The 26,363-nt window shown below is 38.5% G+C and overlaps 1 protein-coding gene across 2 annotated transcripts in view; it reads left to right on the forward strand.

Annotated features, from left to right (window-relative positions):
- HMCN1 (hemicentin 1) overlaps window positions 1–26,363 on the forward strand; it is a 211,555-nt gene that overhangs the window by 114,876 nt on the left and 70,316 nt on the right. For both annotated transcript variants that reach the window (XM_074907071.1, XM_074907072.1), the window contains 13 exons: window positions 1,771–1,947; window positions 4,429–4,580; window positions 5,308–5,431; window positions 9,462–9,637; window positions 9,949–10,045; window positions 12,096–12,218; window positions 13,953–14,114; window positions 14,858–15,139; window positions 16,416–16,583; window positions 20,087–20,200; window positions 23,701–23,787; window positions 24,192–24,383; window positions 25,119–25,292. In XM_074907071.1, coding sequence (XP_074763172.1) covers window positions 1,771–1,947; window positions 4,429–4,580; window positions 5,308–5,431; window positions 9,462–9,637; window positions 9,949–10,045; window positions 12,096–12,218; window positions 13,953–14,114; window positions 14,858–15,139; window positions 16,416–16,583; window positions 20,087–20,200; window positions 23,701–23,787; window positions 24,192–24,383; window positions 25,119–25,292 — 2,028 coding nt within the window. The remainder of the gene's footprint in view (window positions 1–1,770; window positions 1,948–4,428; window positions 4,581–5,307; window positions 5,432–9,461; window positions 9,638–9,948; window positions 10,046–12,095; window positions 12,219–13,952; window positions 14,115–14,857; window positions 15,140–16,415; window positions 16,584–20,086; window positions 20,201–23,700; window positions 23,788–24,191; window positions 24,384–25,118; window positions 25,293–26,363) is intronic.

Below are 26,363 nucleotides of genomic sequence, written 5' to 3' on the forward strand. Positions count from 1 at the left end.
GTGCCTGTCAAGTGTGGCCACGCCTAGGATCTTATCTAAAGTCTACTGAAATTGATAGGAGGTTCTTTGTTTGGTCTGGGCCCTTTCTCTGTGAAAATGAGTAGTTTTTCTGTGTGTGTACAGTGCTTTCTGTGGCTTGCTCCAGTGATAAATTATACTAATGAATTTGTGGGTTCTCCTTATATTCTAAGCTTTGAAAAGTAGGCTGTGTATATCTGTGTTTTATTTTCCTCACATTTTGTGGATTTTTTTTTTTTTTCGTTTGAGGCAAGTTTCCCATAGAAGTCATAGGCATTTACCCAAGTGAGAGATGAAGGAATTTGGCTCCTGTTTAGACTGATGGATCTTGTGAATTGTTTCTGAGCTGAAAAAATTCTAAAGCAAGCTGGATTTTAGCTAATTCATTGCTGTGATTCTTTCAGTTGCTAGGATTTTTGCATTAGGTCTTTGTTTTGTTGTTGAGATGTTCACATAAAAATATTTCCTTCTTTTTTCTGATGTGTATGTTTTGTTCCCACCTTATTTGGATGGGATATAAAAATAGCATGTTAATATGAAAATAATTCTTCTTATTATTGTACAGCAAAACTTGGTGAACAGTGTATAACTAACGTCTTATTTGCACTATAGCAATTTATTTTTGTGTTGATGATAGTCCCATTTTCAGAAAAAAGGTGTCACTAAGTTTCAGATGAGCATCCAGGATCACCTTCACTACATTACTAAGAATAATAACAAGATATTATTTTCCACACTAATTTATACCTGCATAAAACAAAATTTGAAATTATTGGGGCATATGTAAAATTTTATAAAAATGTAAGGATTTTATATCCATTTTGCACTCTTTTTCCCTCATCAAATTGTCAGTTATTTTAGAACAAACAATTAAAATGATGGCGTTCATATAATTTACACAATAAAACCAGTTTGCTCACCTCTTCTATGTATGGTGTGATGCTACATACTAATGTCAAGATATGACATTAGCTAAGAAAAGTGATAGTACAACATCATGCTGAACAAGAAAGAACCTTTCATGCAGTCTTGTTCATTGGTCAGGTCAGATTATTTCTTGAATGTGTGTCTTTCCCAGAAAACCTGTGTGCTACAGAAAATGATTCAGTAAGTAGCAGTTTCATCTGAGTAGTGAAGTCATGCCAGTAGAGCATTAAGTTACACGTTCTGCTGACGGAGGGTGCCATCTTTTGGCTGAGATGCAAAAAAGTCCACAGATTTTGTTAATAGAATTTTTTTTTTGGTGTAATGGCAGTTTCTGTGCTTTATTTTCAGTTTTTCAGTCTGTCAGTTGAACATTGATTTGATTGCTTGCATTTTGGTTCTGTTAACTTTCCCAGGTTGTTCAGTTTAATGTAGCAATACTTTAGGTTAAAAGGTGAACAAGTCATATTATTGCATATTTTTAAACAGCTGCTGTTGACCTTGGTATGAGATAAGTAAATTCTCTATGTTTTGTGTCATAATTTTTTGACTTCAGAACACTTTTTTCATGAATATGTGGTGCACATGGATGACTGTGTCACGTTCGCTATTGAATTCTGTAGACCTAGTCAGTATTTTGCACAAAAGTTACCATTTTCCTCATTTTCTAGTTACTTTTTATTGTTATTAATTATGACTAATACTGATATTAATTTGTAAATGTTGTTGTTATGTACCTGAAAACTTAGATGGAAGTGTGAAGGCTATTTTGTCCCACTGTTTGTAATGGGGCTATTTTTGGCAACTTTTCCATCTTTCATTATGCAGCTATCGCATGGTACAAAGACAATCGTCCACTTCCCAGCACTGCAAGTTCCACTTTCCTGAACAGAGGGCAGGTTCTGCAGATTGAGGGTGCTCAGATCTCTGACACTGGTGTTTACAAGTGTGTGGCTGTCAATACAGCAGGCACGGCTGAGTTGTTTTACAGTCTCCAGGTTCATAGTAAGTAGTATAAAACTTGTGGAAAACATGCACATACAGTTTTCAAGTTTCAGGTCTGTTTAGGAGCCTTACCATCGCTCATCACACCCTTGTACTGGAAGAGATATCGCAGGGGTCAGAGAGAAGAAAATTCCCTCTTATGTTTTTCTGTGACATTAGAAGACATGTTTTGAATTAGGAAAATGCGGTTAAGGGAAGTCAGTTCTAGGAAGACTGAGCAGAGACACCAGACTTGTGGAAGAGGTATTTATACTGTCACTTCATCAATTTGGAAGGCCTTGCAATTGCTGGGTTTTGCTGTAGATGACTTTAAAACTCACAGTAGATAAAGAAGGGACAGAGATCAAATGTGCTTTCATAATCCAAGAGTTTTAAAGAAAAATGCACTGTGTCTAATAAAATGAAGTGGACGTGTGGGTGTTTGCAAACATGAGACACCTGATAAAAGCCAAACTGGAGCTTTTCCACTGATTTCAGTCGCTTTTGGATGGGGCCGTAATCCAAATTCTTATCTTTGATACATGCATATGCTTGTAGCTGGCTTTCTGTGGGAGTCTTCCATGCTAAACTATGGCCCAAATTTGGCACAGTGTCCCCAGCTGAGATGCACACAAAGTATGTAGTTCTTAGTAATGTTAATTAGCAAATAATGACTTGGGCAATACATTTCCATGGAATTAATGACCATCATGGGGAAAAACTGATGGCTCAAGACATGGTCAAAGGCAATTAACCCCACCCAGTGATTAATTCCTAAGAAATATTTAGAGCTAAGGTCATTATTCTGGTTAAACCAAAAAATGAAAAATAACTCTGAAGTATATGTGTGTCCTTATGGGTGGTGGAGTTTCATCGGATATGTCTGGAGTTTTCTAGGGAACTAATACTTTCTGATTTAGACACATACAATTGTTTCCCCTTTGAAAACAGATTATATGCAGTTGCAGCCAGAACTAATTGCATCAAAGGACGCTGAAACACTTAATCCATGAACCTACTTAATTCAGTTTGTGTCATGCCAGGCTTACAACAGAGTGCTTTTTGAATTTACCATGAACATTTTATCATCCAGTTTACTTAAGAGTTTATGAGATTGCTCTTCTCAAACTTGTGGCTTTTTCCCCTCTTAATAGTGAAAGGAAGAATGACTACTTAATGGAGAACAGACTCTGAAGTGTCAAGTACAGAAAGTTCTGCTGCATTTACTGAAAGCCGGCTCTAGGTTTAGGTTTCTGCATGGCAGTTGACATTGTGAATGAACACCTGTGGTGGCTGATTGTGGGTCATACTCAACAACAACTCTTGTTACTAGTGTTGTGGATGCAGTAGCTATGGTAGAAATTATCAGATATTTTTTGCATTAAAAACAATGCTCGATACTGCAGGCTTAACATTAAATGTTAGGCAGGCTTACTGAAGGAAGCATTTGAATTCCAGTTTAGTGTATTTGTATGATTTCATTGTTATTAATTTTTTCCACTTCTTGCTCACCACATTCTTAAACATTTGAGAACAATGGATGCTATTGTAGTGAAATAAGGGAACTGTGTGCATATGTGTGTGGGGAAAAAAGATTATATAAAATCACACTTGCATTTTTTTTGCCATTTCTGCTATTACGGAAATTTTAGGTATCTAAAAGTAGGTAGCCTGAGTTACAGGCTGTTACAGGTTGCTGAATTTATTAATGAATTTTATTTTCAGTACAGAATTTTATACAGTTTTTTTCTAGGATAAGTATGAGTAGATCACATTGTTCTCATTTCTTTCTGAGAGTGACTTCAAGTATTTTTATACCGGTACTGACTGTAAAGCTTTAATACTAAAGTAGTAGTAGTAGAAGCAAATAAAATGGTTTTGATTCTCCTGAAAAATGAAGCATCTCCCTTTTTTAATACTTCGTGTCTCCCTTTTTAACATAGATCTACAAAATTTGCTGGACTGTATCTCTATAGTAAGTGTTTTGAGATGTTCCATTAAGCTGTTTTTTATCATCAGACAGCAGATGTTATACAGTCTAATCTGGTAAATGTTCACATATGTTCTGCACAGCCAGTTTATTACTCTGAATATGTATTTTCTTTATGTAATTTTTATTATAAACTTCTTTCTTTAATGCCCACCACTCTTAATGCCTTTTGATAGGTCTAAATGGAGTATTACAAAGGTTTGAGGGAATATTTTTCTGGTTTTCTGTTGCGGTTCCTGGATTTTGCTGCTGTCCTTTGGGCTGTAGGACTGGTCCCGCTTACCTTGCTCACAGTAGTTTCATTGAAGTTATCTGACTGCTTATGCAAGGAAAGAGGGGGATTTGGCACAGAGCGAACAAATGACAAGAGTCAGTAGGAGCAACATGAGAAATCTTTCCAACAATGTAGTGCCTTGCAGAAAGAGAAATAATGTCCAAAAGTAAGCAGCACATTTAATTTCCTTGTGATTAATACTGTTATGTAGCTGTTTCAGCTTTGTTTTTGCTTTCAGTCCCACCATCAATCTCTGGTAGCAGTGACATGGTGACAGTGGTGGTTAATAATCTCGTGCGACTGGAATGTGAAGCAAGAGGCATCCCTGCTCCTATTCTGACATGGCTAAAGGATGGTAGTCCTGTTTCCAGCTTCAGTGATGGACTGCAGGTACTGCCATCTAATCCTGCTATCTGTGCTGTTTCTTGTTGTGGTAGGGGACTTTTAAACCGGAACAGTTGAATGGGGATGAGGATATGGAATGAAGGTATAAGTCCTATTGCTCTAGGTTATTGGTGCAAGTTTAGCTCTAGTAGTCACTGTGTGAAGTGAGAGATATGGATATATTGAAATAAGGTGGTCCTTTCAGCTGATTTCATACTGAGTAAGAGTTTGCATCAAGAAATTTTTCACTTAACTGGCCAGAAGAGAAAATTGGAGCATGTTCCTATGCTAAAGAGATCCATAGAGCTCAAGATCATGTAATATCTCATTACATAAAATAGTAATTTGGAAAAAAAGAAAGACCCCTGATGTAAGGAGATATTTCAGGGTTAAAAGGAGGGGGCATGGTTGGTTTTTGAAAGCTAATTCTATTATCTGAAAGGAGGGTGTGGAGATTTGTATACTCTGTGGGCACAGAGCACAGACACAAGGTGTGATGGAATGTTTGAAACTGGTAAGAGGGAGGAATGTCTGGATCCTGCAAAGATGTGTGAATGCCAGGAGTTCCCTATAGACTTGCATTGAGTTAGACTTCTACAGTCAAAAGAGAACAACAGAGTGTGGGAAGCAGTGGCAAAACAAGCATTTAATTTTGAAATGAAACCTAATAGTTCTCTCTGCTTGTGTTTCACATTGAGGCCTGTATTTGCAGTGTGTCCTCTTTGTATTCCAGGTTCTGTCTGGGGGCCGAGTCTTGGCATTGACTAGTGCTCATATCAGTGACACAGGAAAATACACTTGTGTTGCAGTGAATGCTGCGGGTGAGAGCCAGAGAGATATTGATCTCAGAGTTTATGGTGAGATTTTCTGACAAATCCCTCTATTTTTTTTGGTTATGAAAACTGTTCATGGAGCTTTAATTAAACACACTCTGGCCCAGACTCTTAGCAACATTGAAGAAAAATTGTTCCAATTCATAATGAAAGGCAAAGTGACAAGGTGTGTGTGCGTGTATAAGTAAAAATATGTATATATATGTACACATATATTAAAGTATGTGTGTATGTTCTTCTGTGTATCCTTGAAGAAATATAGCTACAACAGTGAATTTATAAGTTTAATACTTAAAGGCTCTTTTATAAATGATATGAGAAAATGTGTGTTTGCGTAAAAAACCAATCAACCAAACAACCAAACAAAAAAGCACCAACAAAAAAACCCCAACCAAAAATGTGTAGAACCCACAGGCAAAAGATATTACTGGAGCCAGAACTCAGTTGTCTTTATTGAACTAGAATGAGTCAATGAGAGTTTGCCATAGAGCTCTCCAGTTTCTGCTGCATTTTAAATACCTTACTATGCTTGCCTAAATGGTGGTGACCTTTTTAGTGCTAATAATGACATTGTATTGAGCCCAACCAGTCAACCTTGTCTCCTTCAAGAAGCAGGGAATGTATCTTTAGCTTTTGTACTTTACCAGTTTTCCAAATTATGTCAGTAAGTTAATTCTGAAGTCTTATGAACTGAACTCATGTGAATTCATCCTTCCTGCTCATTTCTTGTAACTTTTATGAGCTTCATCCTGATTTCTTGTGACTTGTATAAAATGCCTTTTCATATTCCTTTCTTAGAGATCATTGGTGATCTACAGATATCAAAGGGCCAGGAGGAATGCCAGGGACTTTGTAGCAAGTTTTATGCTTCCCTGGACAGCTCAGTGGTTCTTGTACACCAGTGAAATGAGGATGAACAATGATCTGCCATTTGTTTTAGAAATCTTTATGGTACCAGATGTGGAGAGAGGGTTTTGGAATTGAAGAACCTTTGTGGTTTTGCTTCTGCTTTCAGTAGGTCAGTGGAGAGAGGACGGGTTTGGGTCTGCCAATCTTTGCTTGATGGCAACCATAAGCAGAAGTCTGGAAAAACTTTCAAGAGAAGTTAGAAGTTTGGATGTTTTCTAAGGTGAATAGGGACAGCTGGCCAAGTTATTTGGTTTTGAGTTTGGATTTCAGAATTGACTTCCTTGTAAATACACTGTGGTTAGAATACTCGTGACTTGGTTCATGGCTACTCTTGCATCTGCAAGGGGCAGTTCAGAAAGTCAGGTCTCTGGCATGACAAGCAAACTCAAGGTTAACGTAGGCTGGAAGGTTTTATGTCTACAGCAAAGCATATGAAAGTCCCTTGTGGAGTTTGACGACAGGTGTTTACATGTACGTAACCATGAAAGTGGCATCAATATATTTATTGTTTCTCTCATTTTCTGGATGCTCTGTCCATTTTAGTTAGTTGAAATCAGAAGAGTTAGTTTTGTATGTTTAAAATTACTCTTGTATTAGGAGCTAGCCGGGGTTGAGCTCAGCTGCGGGGCCATCTTGAGTGAGGCTGTCACCAAAAAGTAATATTACTGTAATAATAATATTAGACTTGCCTCATATGGGTAATCTAATTAAGAAGTCACAGGAAGAAAATAGTTTGAAGTTCAGTTGGAGCCGATATGGTTAGAAATGTGTGGTGTGCTGAGCCAGCCTAGGAGTTGGAACAGTCTGGGTAACATATAGTTACCATGAGCATCATTATATTAATTTTCAAACCTATTCCTTCAGAAACAAATGCTTTAGTGTCTGTCTCTGTTTCATAAACTCACTTTACTTTTGAACACATTTCAATTCATTTAGCTGAGAGGAAAAGTAATTAGTGGAAAAGTATTTGGAAATAAATTTGCCTTCTGCAGTAATGAATCAGCTTCCAATTTTCAGTTCCACAACACTTGTAAAAAATCTGGGCCTTTGTGAGTTCTACAAGGAAAGTAAGATAGACAGATTATTTTTTTAGTTACTATATTTCTTATCCACAGAGACCAGACTTTTCCCTAAATTATTTCCAAACTGTGAAATCAGCTGTTCTGCTTAGTACTTCCTGTGCAAGTAAAACAAAGCTTCATTATTAATGTTATTTTTTCAGGACTTTTGAGATTTGTATTGCTGGTTTACTGAGTTCCACTTTGGGGAATTTTATAATCTCATGTGTACTAATTAATTCAGTATCTTTTTGTTCAGAGTGAAGCCCAGACAGTTTCTCATTCTGGACATTTCTCACAGACAGTCCCCCTGCTTCCCTTCTTCTTACCCCAATATTTTGTGCAATCAGACAGCCAGTCTCTGGAGTAATGGGCTGCAAAACTATGAAGTGAAGGAAATGGGACAATAAAGGTTCTTGTAATTGGCCCTGGTCAGCTTTTTTGGGGCAAAGTGAACAGTCTTAGTGCATAGCAGGCAAAAAGATCCCGATGAATACATATAACCAGGCAAAGTAATTCTTGCTAGGAGAGTTTTGATTTTGTAAATCCTTTAATTGCAGATCTAATGTGACATTAATATCAAGAGTTTACAATGAACGTGCATTATGTTTTTAAATTAGAAGAAAGGAAAGGGAAACCCTATGGGTTGTTTTGAGGATTTAAGAACATTAAGGCCACAAACAAATTATTTTCTAGATCATGCTTGAGCAGCTCAGTAAAAGCACTTCTGCTCTCCCCAGTTTGCTGTAGTTACCTGTGCTGGTGATGCAGACAGAGGAAGCTGCCCTGCTGCAGCCTGCATGACAAGCATTTCTGCATTCTGTCCCACAGGCTCTGATCTAGCAGAGGGAACTCTGGTAGAGAGCTGGTGGTGAGCAGAAGCGGTGGAGGGCGGGATAGCCTACACCACTGCCAGCATGTGTCCGACACTGGAATACTTTAACACTCTTGATGCGGCAGTGTTCTGTCAGCAACTCAAAGCTGCCTGAGAAGTCTCAGACAATTTCCTCTGACCAATGGTACAGCATGCCGTTACCAAAGGACCTTCAGTTCAGCCATGAATACTGATACAAAGGCATAGATGGCAGGTTTTGGTCTTTAACCTTTTAATTTAAGCTCATCTTGTGAGCCTAATATTTCCTCCCTTTTTTTATTAGACTCCAGCCATAAACACTTTCCCATGGAAAACTGCTGACTTGCTGTGTTCCGAGGTTTAGTTCTCAGTTGCTTTCTCAGTTGCTTTGTTTTTCTGACTGTGGAAACACAAATGCTTCAAAAAACGGGGGGAGGGGGGGGGGAACGGATGAATGTGTTTTCTTAAATCTGTTCAAGAGCAGCTAATTTCTTCTACACAGAGAACTTTAATTCCAAAAGCTGATTTTTCTATACTATAATTTGGAAACAATAGTGTAATAATGAGGTTTTTACTGAAATGGTAGTACAAATCTAAATACAGTGCTCAGTGCCAATAATTGCAACAATTAGCTAGCAGATACCACACAAACCAGAGAGTCAATAAAGTAATTGTAGATTATGACTCGATGATTAAGTCATTAACCCATTCACTTGGCTGCAACCGTGTAAGGTCTTATTCTGTCCTCTGTATTTGGCCATCTCTGGAGAAAATTCTTTTTAAAGTCAAAGTTCTCCTTAAAGCCAGGTATCCATCTTAGCACTGTCTGGAACAGCTTAAGACATATTCAGCTTCTAGGTCTGATCATTATCTTGTGAGTGAGTCTTTTCACTCATCATCTCTTTTTGTTTTAGCAGGACTGTACTTCCGCATTCTTTATATACTAGTGATTTTCCTTTCTAGCTATATTTCAAATACTTTTTTCCTAGTCTTGGATTATCGACATGGTTTCTCTTTAGCTGGTATCTCACTAGCATGTAGCTCATGTAGAGGGTAGTAACTGTAAGTAACAAAAATTGTTCCGGTGCTTTTTGTGATATAAAGGAGGCTGAAGTTGTGTGTCAGACAGGTAGTAACTGTCATTTTGTTATACGAAGACTGTTAGCTCCACAGCATGTTTGCTCTGGGAAGTCTGCAATGCCCAAAGGTCCTTTGTTTTGATTTATTACTGTAGTTCCACCAAACATCATGGGAGAGGAACAGAACGTCTCAGTGCTCATCAGCCAAGCAGTGGAGCTGCTCTGCCAGAGCAATGCTATACCCCCACCTGTGCTGACATGGCTTAAAGATGGACGATCCTTGCTGAAGAAGCCAGGGCTTAGCATCTCAGAAGATGGAAGTGTGCTGAAGGTAAACTAGGCAGTCAGGCGATTGTGGCAAGTGCTTTCTGGGGAGTTGTAGCCGCCATGAAGGCACTAGATACCCATTAGGGATTGGACAGCATAAGGCCTTCTGGTGCAACAGGCAGTAGTGGGTGATGAGTGAGGGAGGTCACAGATACCTGCATGTTTGTGTACAGATTTTGCAGGAATTATGCTATATTATTAATATTTAGGGAGACGTATGTGAAAATAAAAATTGAAACCTGAGCAACCTCTCCCTGCAAGTTTCATGTATAACAGTGTAAGAAGAAGAAATCCAGGTTTTCATTTTCTTCCTAGATTGAAGGAGCTCAAGTAGAAGACACTGGCCGTTACACTTGTGAAGCGACAAATGTTGCTGGGAAAACTGAAAAGAACTATAATGTCAATATTTGGGGTAAGATTTATTAAGCTTATTCCAGGAGTGGGAATGGAGCTCAGAGTGAAATTATAATATGAGAGACTAAAATTCTCCATAGTTCATAAACACTTAATTGCTGAGGTTCATGCAGGGAGATGTTATTATATTTGCTGTAGTTTAACAGTCCCAAGAAAATGCACACATTTTTCAAATTGCTTTGGTTTGGTTCTAAATTAATACCAGCTACTCTGCAGGCCTCTGTCAGGCTGGGTTTGCATGCATGATAGTAGTTTACTATGTTTACAAACTGCTTTTGTACCCATAGCTCCTATTTGTGCAATCTAATGCCATTTAAAGTAACCTACCAACTTCCCACCTTAAGTGTGGAAATACACATAAATAAAAGCTGGTTTACCTACCTTTATTTGCTCAGCAATGTCATAAAAATAGCTGTAATGAAACTTTTCTATGGCTAGATGAATATGACTTAGGGCATTTATTTTATTAAAATTTATTTTGATTGGGTTTTTTGCACCATCATTTTCTCCCCATATGCAAATCAAAGTATACCTTTTTTTGCTATTACAAATTAATTTCTTGCTCTGAAGTCACAAGACTAGAATTGTCTAACAGGGTTTGTAACAATAAAACTAGAGTTTTGAGTACAGAATTCTGCCATTATTTTTTAATAAACAACATTTCTGGTGTTTAAATTAGAGGTGGATATTGTTGGTACCATGCAAGACGATGCAATTTTCCCCATGCTAAAGCATATACCCATTTACTGTGCATGTCATCTTCAGCTCTCATCTCTGCCTTCCCAGGTTTGTAAGTTCTGCAGTGTTGCAGAGGACCTTTGCTACTGGAGGGATAGGGATTTGTTCTTTTGTGCAGTGAGACCATTTCAGTAGGATTTTGAGAGGAGGGATAATTCTTTGCTAGTTAGCAGTTTTAATGGAATAAGCCTAATAGAAACCAAAAGTTGCCTGTGAAAGTCATCTGAGGATAGCTGTTTAGAATGGTAGTCTGTTTACACCCAGGGACCAGAAGTCCTTCTTGCCGTATTTTCAAGTTTTAAATCCAGGAAATTTATCATTCTGAGGATTGGTGAGACCTTGAGAGCTAACACCAGTTCCAGGAACCAGCCCATGTGTTAAATGTAAGGTGTACCTCCATAGAGAATGGCATAAACTTTTTGGCTTAGAAGCAGGACAAATGAAAGGTTGAAGCCCATACAGTACAATAAAGCTCTTTGCAGTCAGTTGTTCCAAAACCCATACATCTGGTTGCTGCTAAATATAAGGTATGAAGTGTAAGAAGCAGCTGTCTACTGTCATGTGCATTAAAAATATGCTGGATAATTATTCACTAGTGAGGTTTCATTCACCAGTTTCAGCCTATATTCTCCTCTGCTTTTTTTTTTTTTTTTTTTTGGTGTCTATATACACTATTTTCATCTGATGAAAATGGTTCCCTGATTTCAAGTGGGCAATTATCCTTTTTCTAGTCATGGAACCAAAGTTCTTTAAGACTTTGAGAATCAGAGAGGAAAACAGTGTTCCCTTTTGTCTGCATCTGGTTTACAGTCACAGAGCTGTGGAGCAAAGCTGGTGCTCTGCCATAGTAGGACAAAGGGGTGGGGTCCTTAGTGTTGGATGTGGCAGCTAGTGTGTTGATAAAGGAAAAGTTCAAAGGGAAAACTTAGGCTGAATTTTAAAAATCACTTTCCATCTACTGATGATATCTGTAGGTTTATTAGCTAAGGACATGAATGAGACAGGCTCTTAGAGTTGGAGTCCACTTACGTAATTCACAGAAGCAGCTTTGTTCTTTCAAGCCCATTCAGAAGTCAGCCAGACATAGAGCCTGTGGGTGCACCAGACATCAGGGTCTGGAAGGGTAGATGCAGTCATTCACAAGTGTATTATTCCCTACCCAGGGTCTGGCTTGCATTGTCAGCAAGAGAATACGATCCTTGTCATTGATTCAGAGCATAATGGGACAAATTTGTATGAGGGTTGTTTGGATCTTGTTGGCTGATAATGTTTTGTTTCAAATGCTGCAGTTATTTGGCATTTCTTTTCAGTGTCACCAAGTATTTATGGCTCAGAGGACATCTCTCAGATGACAGTAACTGAAGGGAGCTTGATAAGCCTGATATGCGAGTCTAGTGGCATCCCTCCACCCAGTCTTACCTGGAAAAAGAATGGTGAGTAACTCTTCATTGTCTGTTTTATAAAACAAATGTGATAATTCTGACCTGCCAGTTTTTCTTTTTTGCTGTGAACATTTTAGGTGGTGTGTTTTGAGGAATTCAAGCTTGCAGATATCTGAACAGCCCTGATACTGAACAAAATTAACTACGGTAGTAGATTATTCCCTTCTCTTTACCTCATCTCTTCTTGGATTAGGTGTCCTTATTCCTAAAGGGGGGCAAGAGAAGCACAGTGAAGAGATTCTTGAACTGTCTTACAAATGGTCTGTGAAGCACTTAACCACTCTCACTGTGCTTATTTACCACAGTGTAGCAAGGCAGTATCAAGACTTATTTGTGGGTCGCAGCCAGCAGGGCTGTGAGTCACTGTGAAGTCCTGTAGTGCTGAGTGGAGGGTCTCTGCCCTGTGATCCACTGCATAACATAGATGTGTTCACTGAGTTATTTTAAAATTTGCAGTCGTAGCATACTGCCAAGTGATGAAAATGTATTGAGTTGTAGTAATTGCTTTTGGGATTTACTTGAACCTTTCTCTCATCCCATTTTAATATTTAAGAGTAGTCTGCACACCTTTTTGCTTTAGGGGTTAATGGAAGATTGACACAAATACCTTCTTATGACAGAAGCAGGTATTTTTAGCACCTTCTTTTAAGCATGGACACTGTTGCAGACAGAAATTAGACAAAATAAGGTGTTGAACTCTTCCAGTGTGGTATTTCTTGTGTTATTAATCAATCTTAACTATTCATCTGTGTTTTTCTAGATGGCACAATTTGGTGTGGTGTGTGCCTTTCTTAATTTTGTCTTGTGGAAAGAGATTTTAATTACGAAACACATTTTGTGATGCATAAAATTTTCAGAGAAAATGAAGTTTATCAAGTTTTTTTTAAGCCCTGCCTACGGGGAAGCCAAAAAGGCGTTGTATGACATGTTCTAATAATATACTGCAAAGCTAAAGTCCATACACTTAAATGGCACAGAGGAAACTTAAACCTGTTGGAGAGTCTAGAAAGGCAGTTAGAAAGTAGTACAGTTTGGAAAGTTACTCAAGAGCCAGATTTTTCATCTGGTGCATTTGGTGCACTTGTTCGTAGAGAGGATTTTAGATGCACAAGTGGAAAATTCAGCTTGTAAAAATTATCAGCGTCAAGTGTATTCCTTCTGCCATGAAGTCTCCCTGCAGTTTGTAAAGATGAAGGTGGCTGCCTAATCTGAGGTCTCCCAAGACTGAAAATTCTGCTCAGAGAATGCAATATTATTTTGCTGTCATGTTTCTGCTGAGGATTTCCTGGGCAGAAGTCTAAGCACATGTGCTGTGTGACACATAATACACAGATGGTCCAGCTGTGAAAACTAAATTATGTGTTTCTAAGCACTGACTGTGCTGAGTGAGACAGTTATACTGGACAATGAGTCAGATTTTATGGAAAGTGTTGTATTTTCTGCACAGTGGAAGTGTCCAAAACTTTCTGGATGGATATGAGTGTGGTAAGAGTTCCTGTGCTTTAGCTCAGTTTGCTGTATGTTACGAAGTCATCAATTAATGTAAGAACTCTTCAGAATCTGCTTGTGTGAAGTTTCTGATGTCTGGGAAAACTGTGATAGAGCAGTTCTAAAATGGACAATTATGCAGCTCAGTAATTTTTAAATGAGCCAGTGGACTTTATACCACATGAGCAAGCTCATTACCATTTTCTGTGTTTTTATCTGAAAGAATGTCTCTTGCAGGATCTCCACTGGTGGCTGACCTTTCAGGAAGGATGCGGATATTATCTGGAGGCAGACAGCTACAAATTTCAATTGCCGAGAAGTCTGATGCTGCATCTTACACTTGTATTGCTTCAAATGTAGCTGGAAGTGCAAAGAAAGAGTACAGTTTGCAAGTATACAGTAAGTTACCATGAAAAATTCTGTTCATTACCAGTTCTGCTATAGAGTTATGAAAGTGTTATCAGTACAGTGATGTTAAGCTGCCAGATTTTCGGAGAGTGACATCTAAATAGGACAATTTAAGGGTACGCTGAGGAGAATGTTAACTAATTAAATTTTTGACTATTTGCACTTGGAGCTTGACCAAGACATTGCATATACCTGTTGAAAGTGCATTTGACCATTGATGATTACAGGGATATAACCTCTTTAGGTAGTGTAATGTTTCTTTTCACCAAGCTGTAGTAGGGATGACAACTAATTGAACTTAGATTTCCCTTAGATTTTATTGCTCCTTCTTTATTTCAGTCAGGAATAAAAGGAGGTCTTTTAAAACAATCCTATGAAAGAGAAAATCTTCAAAAATCTGTAGGGATTGACAGCGTTTGGAGCAGTCTAATTTAATTCTTTCTTCTGTTTGCCATTTTAAAACTGCCTGTAAGGTCATGTATGTATGTATGTTTGGTTTTTTTAAAAAAAGTACTTTATGGGATGGAGGGGGTGGGGGAACTTTGTCCTATGTAAAATGCTATGAATTGCAGAGTGTCCCTAACTTATTTGCCAGCAGTAACCTGCCATAACTGGTCTTTATTAAAATGTTGATCTGGCAAACTTGATTGTTACTCTGTTCAGAAACAGGTGTGGAGAACCTGAAATGTAGCTTCCAGTTGACTTTCTATACTGTATTTCTTTTTCTTTCATAGTTCGACCAACCATATTAAATAGTGGTAGTCACCCATCAGAAGTTGTCATCACCCAAGGAAATGAAATTTCCTTAGAGTGCAAGGTACAGGGCATTCCAGAACCAGCAATAACGTGGATGAAGGATGGCCGTGCGCTGGCCAGTGGCAGGGATGTAGCGATACTGCATGACGGTCGCTTTCTGCAGCTGAAGAAGGCCCAGGTGTCAGACACTGGCCGCTATGTCTGTGTTGCTGCCAATGCAGCAGGACTGTCTGACAGAAAATACGATTTGAATGTTCATGGTGAGTATGTGCAAAATGGGGCAGGCATAACAGAAGCGAATTAGACCTTAGATTCACCCAAGGACATCTGAGAAGTAGTTGTGTAGCTAAATGCACCACTATATCTATTACAGGCTTTACATGTGATGCAGTTTCAGTTGCAGATGAGTGATGCAGTTTCAACTGCAGTGTTACAAAAATCCAAATTCAATTTTATAACTCCTGAATATTTTAGAATCTTACCTCTGTCCTGTTAATATCAATCCACCCTCAGTTGCTCCATCTCCCAAGAGGAGAAAACCAAGATATGGTAGAATTTTATACAGTATTGGGGTGAGTGTCATGGTGGGAAATATTCTGTTATGGGAGACAGAAATCAAGGTTTAATCAAGAACACCCTGCTAGTGGCTGCTAGCAAAGGACCGTTACCTGAGGATAGCCAGTATCTCAAGTATCTAATTATCAGCTTCTCTCATTTTGCTCAATCAAAATAATTTAAAGATGGTACTTCCAACTATAATTCATCTCCATAATTTGACTTAATGGCATTGATCAGAACATCATGTTATCTTACAGCCTCTCATGCTTTTGCATATGACTTTTTAGTCTTCATCAAACACTGAATATTTATATTCTACTGTGAAGGTAAACACAGGAGTTTCATTATTGAAAACGAGAGGCTGAAATTATTTACCAGTTTTATATTTTATTTGGAATATTTGCTGTATTGTATTATCAAACTTCTGGGTAGTATAGAGAAAATTCAAACCTCTTCAAGCTACTCAGATTGCTGGAGGATGTTGGTCAATTCTTGACCACAGGCTTTATGTTCTGAAGTATGAATTGTAGAACTGCAGCACTGCTACCAAAGTGGAAATACTCTTATTCATAGCAAAGAAAAGCTAAAAATAAATTTGTGATAGGTTTTTAATAGGGGGTTGTTCTTTCCATTAGACAAAGCGTATGATTCTGTCAGTGTTAGAATTTTCCCTAGTGTTTCATTAAATACTAGAAATTATAATTGGTGTAGAATGGATAGAACTACTGTACGCTCTTATTTGCTACAGATTTTAAACCATAAAATAAAGGTAATAGAACTGAGATAATTTAATATTTTCTATGTCATTACACAGTAGGAAACTGTCAATATCGTATTAGGTGTCTGCATTTTGTAGCTGTTCACTTGCCAAGCTTATCATAGCTTCAGTGAATTATTATTTGTATGACAGAATGTTTTGAGAGCAGAAATAATTTTTATTTGTTCCGAAGTATGGCTTTTATCTACTCTTTTCTGTAGTGCCCCCAAGTATTGCTGGTTACCTGCAGATGCCTGAAAACATCAGCATTGTGGAGAAGAATCCCATCTCTCTGGTTTGTGAAGCTTCAGGAATTCCCTTGCCATCAATAACATGGCTCAAGAATGGGTGGCCTGTCACTTTGAACAACTCGGTGCAAATCCTCTCAGGTACAAAAGCTGTAATTATTTAAACATAATAAAAATGGGGGAAAGAGGTGAAGGGCCCTCTGTATCTACAGTGTAGGTATTTCACATGAAAGAAGGTTTGGTTTAATAATCTGTAGAGACAAGGAAAGAAGAGAAACTCTTATTCAATACCAAGCTTTTCAGTAAATGTGATCAGATTGGCTGGAGTGCCTGGTGAATAGCTAATGTAAGCTTTTAAAGTTGTTACCAAACTTAATGTGTGTGGGCCAAAGGCATGGTAATTGTTTGGTCTGTTACATGGAATAAGCCATAATTCTGGATGTTAGTCTGTCATAGCCCAATGTTTATTTCCAGAAATATGTCAGGTGGTACCATCTTGCTTTGTCAGTGCCAGCATGTATACTCCATTAGCTGTCTCAGAGGATTGGTTTTCTCTACCTCTTCCTCTTGGCAGTTATTTTACCTTTTAAAGAGGAAAAATATTTGAGAAATTAATACAAATGAAGATAAGCAAAACACATCTTTAATTTCTGTGGGTATGTATATAAAAACAAAGGGAAGCCTGTTAATGAGCCTCAGAAATTAATGCATGTAAATACTTCCTGGCCTTAGAGCTAACTGAATCTGATCTTCAGAATGTCATGTAAGAAAAGCTGGAGTTAGGTGATCTGCATTAGCAAGAAGGCTAACCCAAGGGATCTGGAGAAACTCAGGATAGACAAGCAGAGAAATGGATCCAATTCATCAGGGATCTCGATTTTTAAGCTGCAATAACCCACAAAGAACTAGTTTAGATGCCTTTTATGACAGTAGTAGTTGACAGAGGTGTCCTGAATAGGTGGAGCTTGGTGCCTATTCCTGTAAACCATCTTCCTGCTCCACCACAGGGAAGTGAGAGTACTTGCCTGGCAGCTTCATGATGTTAAAACTTTGTGTTTACAATAGGAAACTAAAGTTAGCAGCCCTTGAGATTCCAAACAGAAAGTGCATACAAAGCAGGCAATACATTTTGCATTGACTTGGTATGTCTGGGAATCAGCTTTGTGGAGTGTGTAGAAGTAATTAGTTATCTGTTTGCAACTGAGATGCATAGATGACAACAGGGATATTTCTTTGATCTTGGGTTTGCCATTCACAGCTAGAAATCTCATGAAAATAAGTTTTAATGAAGCTTCTAGTACTCTTGATATAGTCACCATGCAAAGCCAAGCCATCCTACAACATGAACAGAAGAAAACTATCAGACAAGGACTATCCTTTACAAAGATAGTAAAGGAACTGGAAGGTGTTTAGAGCTCAGTTAAGACTGTATTTGAAGCTGAAATTTTTCAGGATTTTTTTCATCAGCGTAGCTTTTAACATGGCAGGTAGTTTTGTCTTTTGCTTTCACATTTTTATGTGTGACACATGGAAAAAGGAGTGGGTGTCTTCTTGTTATCTGGTATAAATCTGACTGTCTTGAGTTGGTGTGCATTCCTTCTTGTGCAAAGTTGCCATCAACAAAAATAATGTCTTCTGGGCTTGATTGTTTCTGTTCTGTCTGTTGATTTCTACACCCACACTAATATCACCACCCATATTGCAGAGTCAGGAAGGGTGAGAGACAAAAAGATGTTTATTGTCTCTGAATGTTAGCTGCAGTGGGAGTGGGGAAACAGGCCAGAACTCAGTGCTTTGTTTTCCAGCAAACTTTGTGCTTTTGAGCAGTTCTTCAGAAAAATACACATTGTGGTACTGAACTGTAACCAACATGGCATTTGGAACTTTATTTGTGCTTTTATAGCTGTAAAAATAACAACAACAATATTCCCCTCTGACTAATTTAAGAGGTTAAATACTTTGCCAAAGCAAGATTTTTTGTTCTGTTGATTGAAAACAATACTTGACGTTGCAGATGATTTAAATGTGTGGACACACTACTGGCAACTTTGAATCTGTTAATTCAGATACTATGCTGGTGTTTCCTTTTGATGATGCTTCCTACGCATCCTTTAGAGGGAAAAAAAAAAAAAGAAGAAAATTCTACCATACCACATCTGCTTTCCTTGCAGACTATGCGCTAAGCCACATACTAGCTTTAGGAAGAAGAAAACTTCTAAGCTTTAGCTAAATGTAGCAAATAATATCCTGTCTCAGCACTGGAACCCTGGATGTGCTATGGTATGTGATGCCAGGGAAAGTTACAGTCTCCTGCAGGCAGATACCTGCTTCGTTTTGCTTCTTATATGGCTTTGTTCAGGGTGTGCGTGGGAGAAGGGATCATGGTGACATGAGGTTGCAAGAACTGAGCCTTCCTCAGTCTCACGGTACTTTCTCCAGCAGGTAGAATTTCTTGGGCACATTCATTAACCAGGTCAGCAGTTTATTCCTTCAAAGTATTTGACCAGGAACATAAATTTCTGGCATATATCCTGATAGTGAGACCCTGTGGATATCTGCAGGCAGGAGATGCACAGTTCAGATATGATGTACTGTGTGGTAATGATTGCTAATGGGAGAGCTGTTAGTGAGAAACTGGAAGAAGCTGAAGGATGGCTACCACATTTGTTTTCACACTTAAATGCTCACTGATGTTTGTCTTGCTGATCCTCTGCCAAAAAGGAAGCAAAGAGAATTATTCTGCTATGGCAGAGGGGATATTCTTGGTCCTTTGGTCAAGCATACTTGCTTTCTTTCTTCTAAACTAGCATGCCTGTGCAGATGTGTTCTGAGAACTGCTTTGCTATAGTGTGAAGAGAAATCTTGTTTTAAAACATTACATGTAAGCCAGTATTGTTGTCACCTGTTAATTATTGATGGCACAATTAATACAAATGCTGGAAGAAAGGAGTGGAGTTTTATTCCTATGTGTAACACACACTCCCTCCCCACCCCCCACCCCCCTTCTGATGAGGCTTTATAATTATTATTCCTGTATATTCATCTAGATTCTCAGTATAGCACAGTACTCATGTGAATGAAAATCCTGCACATTGCAAACATCCAGAGTGCCTGCGCTGACCAATGAGTTACGTGTGCACTGTACCCCTGCATGTAGTTTGAGTGACCTGTGTGGAGCAGGTTCAGTTTTCTCTGCAGAAACTCTACAGATGTGTCGCAAAGTTTTCAGTGATTGTTCTGGTTGCTCTCTGGCTTTGTCCAGAAATTCTCAGAAAATATAGGAATGCCTCAAAGTTCATTTGAATGTGATTTCTGGAGGGGAGAAAAAAAGGGATATGTCCAGGTAGATTGGAAGTTACTGACTAGAAAGAATAATATGATCAATATCAAGCACAGATCTAAAAGTATTGAGGAACTGAGAGCCTGAGCAGACATACAGAAATGATGGAAGTAGGAGTAAGGTCAGTCACTTTCTCTTACTGTTTGTTCAACAAAACAAAGCACATTAAGTGATAGACCACATTAAAAAATTTACAGCTGTAAATTTAATGAAAACATAAAAAAATTAAGAGTGCAGACAGTTTGGGAGCATGTTGGTTGGAGCAGGACTTCGATGATTGTACGTTTTTTGGCATTCTTCTCAGGGGGCAGAACACTTCGTTTGACACACACAAGTGTAGCAGATGAAGGTCAATATACTTGTGTAGTGACCAATGCTGCAGGAGAAGTGAGAAAGGATTTTGACCTTTCTGTTCTAGGTAAGTACGTGATAATTTTTGTTACAGTAGAAGATTGTAAGGGGGTCTATTATATACTTTGCTGGTATTTTAAAAATTATTATGTCAAAACATGTGTCCTTAGGAGGAAAAAAGTGAATTTGATAACATGGTTGGAAAATGAGGTTTTAAAGAGGTCACTTCTAAATGTGAATTTGCTGTTTGCTTAATTTTTAAAATGAAGGTGGTTCAGGCATAATTTGGAATAACTAGCTGTTACTTCTGTTTTGTGGTTTGTTCGTTTCTCCTCTGAAAAGAAACTCTGTCAATGTAATTGGCTTCAGTTAGGTTGTTATTTCTGTCAGATAGAAGTCTGGGAGATACCCACAGCTGCACTCCCATCCTCTCTTCTGTTCCTTCTTGCTCACAGCCTCACTCTCCCTTGGGCATGATGAACAAGCTGAATCAGTTTATACGTGATCTGGGAAGGTGGGTTTTTTGTGTTTTCCTGGTCAGGTTAATTTTCAGCCACACCAGTTCCCTGCTGGTTCACGACACAGCCTGTAAATGCCAGTAGTGGTGAAAGGAAGATGACAAGAGCGAGTGGTCAGGGGAACAGGGCTGTTGCTTTTGGCAACGGCCTGAATTTAAGCTGGTTTAAGTCAAAAGAAAACTACAGCCCCAGGAAACCATATGAAATTCATATGAATTTAGTGCATCTAATGCTCAACTACAGAAGGTTGCAACCCCATATGATAATACTCATGAATTAAAACCAGCATTACTGTACAGCGCTGAGCATAATATGTATAGCTGAGTGGCATAATGGTAGTAATCTGTTCCAACAAAGATGTGAAGGCAAAGCCAAAACCATCAGGGAAATTAAACATGAGCTGGAACTGGTTTTGCAAAATCTCTGATCCAGTGGCAACCTTCAGTCAGTGGAGCCTTTGGTATTGTAAAGGTTATAAACCAAGCGTGGTAGTGGGTGATCCCGTATTTAGACAAGGACTGGTACAGCTGGCTCTTTAGATGGCTTTTTGGAACCATTAATGTGCAATTTTGTCACATTAATTATTTTTTAAAAGCACTATTTTTCCCAGAAAATGCTTTACTTTTTTGTTTAGTAATTGTTATTTTTATTAATAACTACCAGACCTGATGCAGGTTGTTTTACAGCACTACTGCATATTATTTTCCTGTAAATTTCTTTTCTCTAAGGTGCTGAGCACTATCAGCTTCCCTTGCCTTCAGTTGACTTATGCATATTCAGCCTGTAAATGATAACTCGCATTCATGTCAGTTCATGTTTATTTGATGAGCTCATGGAAGTGTAAGTCTGGTAGAATGGAAGAGATGGATAAACACTGAAAAGCATTCATTGTTTTACTGTTTTCTTTGGAGGGTTTTAGTAGCAGGGTGTTCTTGAGGGTTCTGGGAATCTCTATTGCATAGGCTTTGTTTGCCTTGAAGGAAAATGCTCAGTGAAGCTGATTTCAAGTGGGTTGAGTGGAAAATTCCATTTTACAGTCTTCTATTCCCTCCACCCAGTAATTTCTTTGTCTTTCTAGAGGAAAGTTACTGGAATGTGGCCTGATAGCGACACAGAATATTCACCAGCTTACTGTAAATAGAAACCGTACCGAGACATACCAGTGTTTCTCTAAATTGTCGTAGGAGGTGCAAGAGGCGAGCCGGTTTGCATGGAGATCTTGGTGTAATAAGCATAACATTTAAATAAATATTGGTGTGGCTTTGTCATATTTCTGAAATTAATATGTTTTTGACACCTTACTCTTATTATTTTGGGGCCTGAGTGATGAGTTGCTGTTTGTTTCTGAATTGTAACTTTTAGCCTGACTTAAAAGTCCTGACCGTTACGATTTTAGGTTATATTTTTCCCCATCTAATTCCTCCACTAGTTCATACATCTTTGTCTTGCTGCATTTGGACACTAAAACCCATATAAAAGTCTGTTTTGCATTGCTTGTACAATCACAGAAGGGAATTTGATCATAACTGCATCACAGGTTGGTGAGAGTGCCAGTATTGGCCACATCCTTTTGCATACTGAATTCTACTAACCCATATCTCACCATGTGTCCTGTTCAGAGGCCAACTTTTAGCCATGCTAAAGTAGTGTCTTTGCCATTCCAGTCAAGTGAAATGCAAACCTCTTTCAGTCATTTTTTTCTTCTTCACTCTAGTTTGTACCCTTCATTAGTATCAAATACCTGGTATAACATTTTTTTTGGTTGACAGTGAATTCTGGATATTACCACGATTCTTATTTTTAGAAAACTTTTGCTTCCAATTTAGTGGTAGATCACAAATAAGCTGCTGAATATATGTTAATTCCTCTTTCTTTAGGTTTTCTATCTAGGCTAAAAGTTTACATTTTTTAGGATTATTAAAGTGTAGTATCTGGCTCCCTAGTCCAGCATTTTTTTTAAACTTTCTAAAATCTCTTGGAGACTGGGCTGGCTTTCTTCTAACTCTAGGCCTCCTTTTCAACCTATTATACTCCATGTCTACTTTGATTTGTAGTGCCATTTTCTTTTGGCGTGAATCTACTTTGAAAGAAATAGTTGATCAGAGCTCTTAACCACCACAGCTATTCACCAGCACATTTGTCCTCTCTCATCCAAAAGCACAGGAGTCTGTGTAGTCCAGTTGACCAAGATTATTTGGAAACGTGTCATCAAGTGGTCAGTCATACAGTCTGTATAAGAGTTTCCTTGTATTGAGTTAGCTATCTGGGAGGTGGATAGGCATTTTAAGGGTATAGTTTTGTCTTCTATTTCCCTAGAGAAACATAGTTTGTACCTCAGCAAGATGCCTTTAGACCTATGTAGTTTGTTCATCTGCCTGTATGGAATTAGCTGTATTTGCATAAAACACATGTATGCCTTTACACAGCATCCACTTGTTGGTAATCTATTGTATTGCTTTAAGCATTCTGGTAAGGAAAAAAAACCCCACATGGTATGTGAGTAGACAAGCTGACTCTTTTTCTATAAATCAGTTATTTCCCTAGAGTTCTAGATAGATGCTTTCAGTTACTGTTGGAAAACAAACAACTCTTAAGCACATGGTTTTGAACAACTTGCTGCTTAATGAAAAACTTGGAAAACATGCTGGTGCATAATATCAAACCTGGTCCCACTAACAAGTGCTCATCTCTGTTGCCCTACTGACCATACACAGAAATATTGCCCTACAGACCATACTGTTCAGCACTCTGAGGATCTCTGTAGCTGTGAAGACAAAGTGAGGTGAGCCCCCTATGGGTCTGTGGGCCTCTCTTGCCCTTTGCATGGACTTGTATGGTTAAGGGGTGTTAACAGAGTGCCCATCTGCTGTCCAGGCAGGTTAGCTCCACAGTGTCTCACACCTGGACCTGTTTCTGGTAGATCTGAGCTATTTGTTAATTGACGTGATTAAAGGAAGCATATGCTGGGATGTAGCCTGAGTGTGTCTTTGTTGTGTTTAGATTGGTTGCAAGTAATACCTGCTGATGTTGTTGTCTTGTCTGTTTGCAGTGCCTCCAGGGATTGTGGGTGAAAATAAATTGGAAGATGTGAAAGTGAAAAAGAAGCACACAGTTACCCTAACATGTGAAGTGATAGGTAGAAGTATACAATATTACTTATCTTTGGTGACCAAACCTGTGGTATTGACCATCATTGGTTCTGAACAGCATGTTTTTAATGGCATTTTCTGTTCAGTGGAATTTTTAAATGACAGATTTAACCATGGTGCTTATTGTAGGACTAAGCACTCTTTCTTATAAAGGTTGTATAATACGTAATCAAGAGGATAATTGCTGTCATATTTCTTCCCTAAAGGCTTGTGGAATTTAAGAGGAGGTATTACTTCAGGAGGTTTGAAGATTTTAGAATACATACTCCAAAACATCTCCCTAAAGGATGTATTTTAAAAGGGCATGATATTTTCCCATTTTTCAGAAATCTTGGCATATCCTAGAGGCTATGCAACAAATAATATCGGCAATATTCTTTACTCCTTTCAGGGAACCCTGTACCACAAATCACCTGGATAAAGGATGGGCAATCACTAACTGAGGATGAAGATCACAAGTTTCTGTCCAGTGGGCGTTTCCTGCAAATCACCAATGCTCAAGTCACTGACACAGGGAGATACACATGTATTGCATCCAATACAGCTGGAGATAAGAGCAAAAGTTACAGTCTTAATGTACTTGGTAAGACAGCTGGGCTGACTCTTGCAGAGAAAATATTCATCTCAGGGGGAAAAAACATAATCACATTGGAATTTTGTAGCACTTATAATTATAGCAATGCCTAAATTGCCTGTCTACAATTAAAATTTCATAGCCTAGTAATTTATAAATAATAGTAGTTCAGTAGCAACAGCAGTTCTGTGCTTTAGATAGAGCAAGAAAATGGGAAGCTATAACAGGACACTGTGTGGAATGAGCAGGACAGTGCACTGGCTTATTGTGATTAAAGGAAGGAGTATCTGAAGAGCAGTTCAGATTGTGATCTTTTCAGCAAAGCTGAAACAATCTGTGGTTTGCTTTTTTCATGATGGTTATTGCATAACTAAATGCAAACAATGGCAAGTTTGTTTTCCACATCCTCATTTCGTAGGCTCATGCCTCCTACCAGTCTGCTGCTCCCAGAAGCATCAAGCAGTGGGTCTCCAGCTGCTGCACAAGAAGTGGTAGCTGGCTTACTGCTGACCTGTGTTTGGCAAAGGCTAAGGGTGGATGGATTCTACCAATGCAGGCTGACCATTGTCTTTAGGACAAGACATAAAACCACATGAATGTTGTTGGGTTCTGGGCTTCAGTGCACCTCACAGGAATGCCTCCCAGCTAGTTAAGGCTGCAACCAGATTCCTAGACTGACCAGGGAACAGAAAATTGTCTTTTCATAGAGGTCTTTGCTCTAGTTAAAGACTTTGTTGTTCCTAGTGTCTCCAACCATTGTGGGTGCAGACAGCCACAGAAATGCAGAAGATGTCACTGTTATCCTCAACAGCCCAACATCACTGATTTGCGAGGCTTATTCGTATCCTCCAGCTACAATCACCTGGCTGAAAGATGGTAATCCTTTAGAATCAAACAGAAATATCCGCATTTTGCCAGGTAAATGTTTTGTTGTTATTGAGAAATAACATTTTATTCTTTTATTGGTTAGTTTCCTCTTTACAGATTTAAAAAAACCCCAAAAAACCCCAAAGGATATATTTCTCTTAAGGGCAATGTTTGTACTTTTGTAGCACTTCATTCCAATATTTAAGTGCTTCACAATTAACTATTTGCTTGTATTTTATTGTATTCAGGTATTTATTCTTTTTTTCCATAAAGCTAAATGATGGCAAACAATTTTATTGGAGTTAATGGATGGAAATAACTTGAAATTAAGTGTGGAAATTAGATGGAGAGTGATATAAACAACATTAGTAAGAGGAATGAGGTGGCATTCTTCTAGGCTATTAGTAGTTTGCCATGTTTAATTTCTGGAGTAACTCTTACCTAACACATCTGTGGAGGTGGAAAACAGGAACAAGCTTTACTGGTAACACTGAAGTAATGTAAATAAGCAAGTATGTTAACATTGTTAACTGCGAATGTTCAGAGGAAGAATGAGTTGGTACTGATAGCAAGGAATTGAATTGCTACATGGGGGGACAATTTCTAGGAATGCAGTCTGGAGAGAACTGCAGCCTGATTAAATAAGATTAATCTCATCAATAGTGAGTCTGTTGAGGGACACTGAGGTGGCCATCTGCCATCCTGAAAAGGAATCGAGAGATATGCTGCCTTCCGGGAGCTAAGGTCCAGAGTGTTGCCTAGAGGGTGCCACAGCTTGTCAAGAGCACAAACTGGTATCTATTGCTACTCTTCCATATGAGAACAAATGACACTGCAAGCGGGAACCTGGCCAGAATCAAGGAAGACTACAAAGCTCTGGGGGTGCAAGCAGAAAGTATTGATGCCCAAGTTATCTTTTCTTCCATTTTACCAGTTAGAGGAAAGGCTACAGTCAGAAATAGACATGAATGAAAATCAATTTCTGGCTTTGTGCCTGGTGCCACCATGAGGTCTTTGGGTTTTATGACAATGGGCCATTTTTTGATGACCATACCCTGCTAGGGAGGGATGGGATCCACCTGTCTAGAAGAGGCAAAAGAATCTTTGGCAGTAGGTTGGCCA

This window comes from Athene noctua, chromosome 5 (assembly GCF_965140245.1).
Source record: "Athene noctua chromosome 5, bAthNoc1.hap1.1, whole genome shotgun sequence".
NCBI classification, from domain to species: domain Eukaryota; kingdom Metazoa; phylum Chordata; class Aves; order Strigiformes; family Strigidae; genus Athene; species Athene noctua.